The sequence below is a fragment of the Nipponia nippon genome, unplaced genomic scaffold, assembly GCF_047370975.1.
Source record: "Nipponia nippon isolate SJK-2023a ecotype South Korea unplaced genomic scaffold, ASM4737097v1 scaffold_3, whole genome shotgun sequence".
NCBI lineage: Eukaryota > Metazoa > Chordata > Aves > Pelecaniformes > Threskiornithidae > Nipponia > Nipponia nippon.
The window spans coordinates 62,335,087-62,341,366 of NW_028262347.1; the positions used below are offsets into that span (position 1 = coordinate 62,335,087).

Genomic DNA, 6,280 nt, shown 5'->3' on the forward strand with positions numbered 1-6,280 from the left:
ACCTACGCAGGAAAGGGTTGAAGACGTAGAGAGACAGTGTGAGTGCGTGTGATGGTCCCGAGAGAAAACGTAATTCTGGAGCATGAAACAGAGGGAGAAATACCAAGAGCGAATATCCAGCTGCAGGTCCTTTCCCCTTCTTTTTCCAGCTTTTGGATGAACTGCAAAGCCGCGGGGGGCTGTTAACAGCCTCGCCTGTCCATTTGTCTCTCTCTCTACTTCTCTGTCCCTAACCCCCCTCCCTCTCCCCTCCCGCAGCTCCAGAGGGTGGAGGTGCGATTCGCTATGCCAGTTTTTTATTTCCAGCACGCTTGACAGGCTGGGCGAGGAAGGCGTTAATGTTTTCTGACAGGCCCCCTCTAATTGTTGGAGCTTTTCTTCTCTGCCTTTTCTGTGAAATTCTGACTTAGGCGAGCAGCATAACAAAATGCTCTGGCATTGAAATGTGCGCTTGCACTACACTGGGCTCGGGGAAACAGCATTATTCATGAAGATTTTCAGCTGTTTTTGTCTTTTAACTAACCTTTGAGTTTGATCAGAGGCTAGCCAGGCTCCCTTTCTCAAAAGGCGGTCTTGGCAACCCGACAATGGAGCCAAACTGTTTTCCCTGTTAAAGAGATAACTATGCCGTTGAGTTGGTACATGGGGGAAATTAATCTTCAGGCGCATACAAATGATAGCTTTACCTCGGTCTGCAATCGCCTGCACGGGATTATTAATAGGACGGGGTAAGGAGCAGGAGAAATTCAGTCTGGGGCAGGGAACTTAAAAAAAAAAAAAAAAAAAAGAAATCCCAACCGCAAACCCATCATCCCTTTTGATTGCATAAAGCCTGCGATTGATTCCTCACCACTTGCCTTTTGCAGCAGGAATTAGCCCTGCATTGTGCGGGCTGACACGCTAAAAGCGAGCTCGCTTGGGAGCAAGAAGTTGCTGTGCGCTGGGACGGACCCGGCTGGCGGCCGGGGGCGGGAGCGGCGGGGTGGGGGGGGGTCGCTTCTCCCCGCTCCCCTTTCCAAGAGGCGATGAGGGGGGAGGCACAGAATCCCCCCCCTACGCTTCAAGGCGAGCTAATCCCTGAACGCCCTGAGTAACAGGCGCTGCGTTGCGGAGCTGCGCGCAGCGGCGGGGCCAGGGCGTCCCCCGGCCGCGGCCGCGCCCGCCCCGCCTCGGGCAGGTGCCCGCTCTCCTCGCGTGCTGCCGGCGCCCCCCGCCCCGGCCGGGGGGCGCGGAGCGGAGCGGGGCGGGCGCGGAGCGGAGCGGAGCGGGGCGGGCGGCAGCTGCGGCGGGCGCACGCCGCCCCCGATGCCGTCGGGCCCCCGCCGCGCCGCCGCCGCCGCCGCCGCCAGCGGAATAAAGGCTGAGGCGTGACACGCGCGGGGGCAGCGCTGCCCGCTGCCTGCCCGGCCCCCGCCGCCCCCCCGTGTGCCCCCGGGAGCCCGCAGACAAAAGGCAGGACCTGCGCCGCGGGGAGGGGGGAGAGGATGAAAGGAAAACAGGGGGGGGAGGGAGGAAAAGGAGGGAGAACAAGCAAACAAACAAACAAATTTAAAAAGAAGTCCACAAAAAGGAAAAAGAGTGGGAAAAAGTTTTTAAAAAGGGGGGAAAGCGCCCCAGGCTCCCCAGAGCTCCCGGGGTGCGGGTCGGCGCCTCTCTCCGAGGGGAAGGCGGGAGAGCCGGGCCAGGGGCAAGGGGAGGCTCCCCGGGGTGCCCGCGCCTCTTGCTGGGTGCGGGGCCGGGGGTGCCCCCCTCCCCTCTTACCTGAGCGCCGGGGCGGGGGGGGGGGAGGCGGAAAAAAGTTTGGGTAGCGGAGGGGCCCGTGGCGAGGGGGCAGCGGCGGGAGCAGGGGTGGGGAGCGAGGGGAAAGCCCACGCCGCGGGGGGGGCGGGGCGGGGGGGGGCAGCGCGGCCCAAGGCGGCCGGGGTGAGGGTCCCGCCGTGCTTCCCCGTCGCTGCCCGAGGGTCTTGATTTGGGGGGAGGAGAGAACTCGGGGAGAGGCATTTGTTACCGGGCCGCTTTTCCAGCATTACGATAAATAAATACACAGGTAAATAAATTAATAAATCCGTGGTCCAGCAACCTCCATCTGCATCCCTCCCCCCAGCCCTGAGTAGCTCTAAAACTTATACTGCGCCCAAAGAAGTCCCTGATTTATGGAGTTTACTAATGCTAACTGAATACTGTCTGTCAGGCAGCGCTGAAAGGCTCTCCGCGCTAATACAAGAAAAGGCTTTGTGTTGCTAAGCGATTAGAGCAGATGTAATGAGATTTACCCCAATCCTGCTTTGCCCTTTCCCTATCTTCAGTAAAATTGTGTGTGTGTGTTTTCTTTCTTTCTTTCTTTCGGGAGGGGGCTGAGGGGAAAAGGGAGGGAGGAGGTGGTGAATTTCTGAGCCTGCCTTATACATTGTAGCGAACAACAGCGTAACTTTGCCTTTAGTTTAATGAGTCTGGATATTTACTATTCAGAAGTGAGCAAAAAAGAACACCTGTCTACACAAGGAAGAGAAATTTCGCCTTTGTAACAGAATGAAACATTATCCTAATGTTATATTCATAGCTATAAATTACTCGCTACACTTTCTTTGCATACCTTATCGGTACACTTGCAAAAGTGGGTAAATAAAAAAGGAGATGCTGTAAAGGGAGAGCGGATGGAGGCATATAACGGTTATTATTTTCATAACTAAACATTAGTTCCACGAGCGGTTAAAACAATGAGTGTTTGTGCTGAAGTAATGAGGGATTTCGTGACCCCAGCGTGTCCCGTCCCCGTCCCCCGCCCCCGATTAAATCACATATTGATCATTTCGGGGCGGGGAGGGGGGAGGAGGTGAAGGGCAAATGTGCGTACACTTTTAAAGCAGCGCAGAAAGGACTATACATTGATATGCACGCGTATATATGTGCATCTATGCATATGCGTGCGTGCATATACATATATAGTTACCCATACATACGCACACACAGAGAAAATTGCGGGGTGCCCCACCAAAGTTTTTCCCTCCTCTTTTTTAAAAATAGCGCATCCCTCGCAACTCGACGGCACATTTGTAGTTCAGGGGGCTAGATTTTTTTAACTCCGTACGACACGCTGGCTTTCCCCCGTCTTTGTTGTTTTTTTGGGGTTTTGTGTTGTGTTTTTTTTTTTTTTTTTCTTTTTGTAAGATGCATTTTGCGCTTTGCTTTCCGCTTGGCTTGGTGCACGCAAACTGAATTTGCAAGTGATGCAGGAGCCAGGCGAAAAGGAGAAGGCGAATTCTGGTCACGTCCTTGCTAACTGACAACAAGCAGGCTAGCCAAAAAAAAACAAAAAAACAAAAAAACGGGGGGGGGGGAGAGTCCAATTTCTTTTTGAGTCTTGGTAATTGGGTACTTTTACAGGCAGATCACGCTATTTGGGTAGAATAACAAGCTTAGAAAGACCGGTGTCTCTAAGCTGCCACCCATTTCTACTATTTTATTTATTTATTTAATTTCCTCTCCCTTCGCCTCTCGCCTCCCGTCTTTCCCCCGACTGTTTTATTTATCCAGCCGCTGCCTTCGCAGAGGCAACACAGCGGCCCGTGTTTGCGGCGGCGGCCGCGCCTTCCCCCGGGTTTTTCTGCCTCGTTGGGTCAGAGCCGGGGAGGAGAGGGCCACAGCGCCGAAAGGCGGGATGGAGCGCCCTCTTTTTTTAGGACTTGGGCTTTTGGGGGAATTCTTTAATGTGCAGTGATTTCAGGAAGGACAATGCAATCATTAATCATCCCCTCGCCTTTTGATTTGGAGACACATTTGCAACACAGAAGGGCAAGAAAACAATGGTGATACCGCTAGATCTTTGCATATTTATATAGAGATAGATAAAGATATATATGTTACATCCATCAGATACAAACACTTCATATGCGACTTAGCTCCGGCATAACATCATTTAACATTTCGTCCTTACATTCATCGTTGTCAATGGCAGAAAGAAAAAAAAATTGCATGCAGTAGGCAGCCGATCATTTTAATTAAAAAAAGTTTTATTACGAAACTAGTTTGTATAAAACAGGGTTATACAGGACCTTCGTAAGTTTGTAATAAAACAGTAAGAAAAGGCAGTGGCATAGGGGTTGTTTGTTTGTTTGTTTGTGTGTTTTGTTTTTTTTTTTTTTCAAAAGGCAGCATATAAAAACAAATGGCTACCATTTTGCGTTTGGACAATAGCTGCATAAACTTTGTTCACTTTGAACATTGTTTAATAACATTATTAATACATTAACAAAGTTTCTATAAAGTAAGACACGTTGGTGCTAAAGTACATCTGGAGGAAATCCAAGTCCTTTACAAAACCACGTACAAAAATGGCAGTTGTAAGGTAACGTCGACTACAAGTCTAAACATGAAGAGGTAATAAGCATTACATATTAAAAAAAGTATCAAGATATACACATTTTAAACCATTTGTACAAAACCTCTATAAATCTCTCTCTCTCTTATGTACAAAAATAGCTTAATATATCCCCAAACGGGTTAGGATAGATACAAATAGATTTTCTTATAATAAAAAAATTCACAAAAAAGATTGGAAGCATTCTATGATGGAAACGAGAGGAAAAGCTTAGAGCAGGGGGCGGGGGGGGGGGGGGGGGGGAGACGGGGCTCCAGGGGCTTCTTTGAGTACCGCATAGCTTCATTTCAACTTCTCCACAAGCATCGGGGAACTAACTTTGTCCACAGAGCGATGAACGCCAGTCTCTGAAGGGCCGCGGCGGCGGCGGGGTGCCTTTCTGCTGGGGAGGAGGGAGAGCTCCTCCGCAGGCCGCGGAGCGCAGCGCCTGTCCCCGCGGCCCGGGGCGGCCGCGGTTCCCCCGCGGGACGCCCGCTCCGCGGGGGCGCAGTCCGTGGCGGCGCGACGGGAGTGCAAAGGCCGGCCGGGCTCCGGGGCTGGGGGCGGCCGCCCCGACCGCCCCCGCGGCGCGCAGCGCTGTGCCCGCCCGCCGAGAGACGTGCCCGCACCGCCCTCCGACGGCGGGGGAGAGGGAAACGCAACAGGTTCTTTTTCTGGGTGGATTTTTTGTCTGTCTTTCTCTGGGTGATATATATATATTTTTTTTTTTTCCCTTTTGCAACTGTCCTGTAACAATAAAAGAGAGAGGAGATCAGAGCCGCGCCGGGACCAGCGCAGCGCCGGGCTGTCGGAGCCGCTCGTAAGTACCGCGGGACGCGCCCGGCCCCGGCGGCTGCGCCCCCCGCCGCCCCGCGTCCCCCCGCGGCCTCCCCCGGTCCCCCGCGGGCGCGCACCCACCTGCCGCGGCGGCCGGCGGCGCTCAGAACCAGCTGGTGAAGTCGAGCAGCTCCTGCTCCTCGGGGCTGAGCGGGTCGTAGGAGCCCTCGTCGGAAGAGTAGGAGGAGACGGGGGAGCCCGCCATGGAGTTCATGTCGTGGGAGTAGCTGGGCGAGATGGTGGGCGAGAGGACGCCGGCCTGGAAGGCGGCGCTGACGGCGTCGTGCTCGTCGAGCAGCTGCTGGAGGGCGCGGATGTACTCGACGGCGGAGCGGAGCGTCTCCACTTTGCTCATCTTCTTGTTGGCGGCGCCGTTGGGGACGTGCTCCCGCAGGGTGGCGAAGCCCAGGTTCACCAGCTTCACCCGGTTGCGCTCCCGCTCGTTGCGCCGCGCCACGGCCGCCGGCTGCTGCTGCGGCAGGCTGTACCCGAAGCCGCTGAAGTTGAGCCGCCGCTTGCAGCGCATCAGCTCCGGCGAGGCCGAGCGCTGCCGCTTGGCGGCCCGCGGCGCCGAGGGCTTGCCGCCCGGGGAGGGCTGCCCGCCCGCCGGGCTCGGCTGCGGCGGCCCCGGCGGCCCCGGCGGCCCCGGCGGGGCGGCGGCGGCGGCGGCCACCGCGGCGGCGAAGAAGCAGGCCGGCTGCAGGAAGGGCGGCTGCCCGGCGCCGCTGGCCATCCTGGCGGGGCTGCCGCTGGCCATGGGCGCGGGGGCGTCCGGCGAGGCGGCGGCGCCCGAGCGGCGGCCGGTCCCCGTCCCCCCACCGCCGACAAAAAATCGAAAAAGAGGGGAAAAAAGGAAAGAAATCGCGGCGTTCGCTTAAGAAAAGGAGGCAGGCGAGGGAGGGCAGGGGGAGAGGGGCCGCGGCGACCAAAGGGAGCGGGCGGCGGAGCCGGGCGGGCGGGCGGGCGGCCGGGGCTGGCGGGCGGCTCTGCCCGCCCCCCTCCCTCTCGCCCTCCGTGCGGCGGCCGCGGGGAGGCTCGTGGCGCTCGCGTGTGCGCAGGCTGCTTTGCAAAGCCCCTTTTGCAAAA

The 6,280-nt window shown here is 56.4% G+C and overlaps 1 protein-coding gene across 1 annotated transcript; it reads right to left on the minus strand.

Moving 5' to 3' along the window:
- Positions 1 to 4,906: 4,906 nt before the first annotated feature.
- On the minus strand, positions 4,907 to 5,951 carry ASCL1 (achaete-scute family bHLH transcription factor 1). The gene is made up of 2 exons (XM_087766697.1): positions 5,276 to 5,951; positions 4,907 to 5,104 (listed from the first exon to the last, which is right to left on the minus strand). Exon 1 carries the CDS (start codon positions 5,949 to 5,951, stop codon positions 5,298 to 5,300), a length of 654 nt encoding a protein of 217 aa, XP_087622823.1. The 3' UTR covers positions 4,907 to 5,104; positions 5,276 to 5,297.
- Between the last annotated feature and the right edge of the window lie 329 nt (positions 5,952 to 6,280).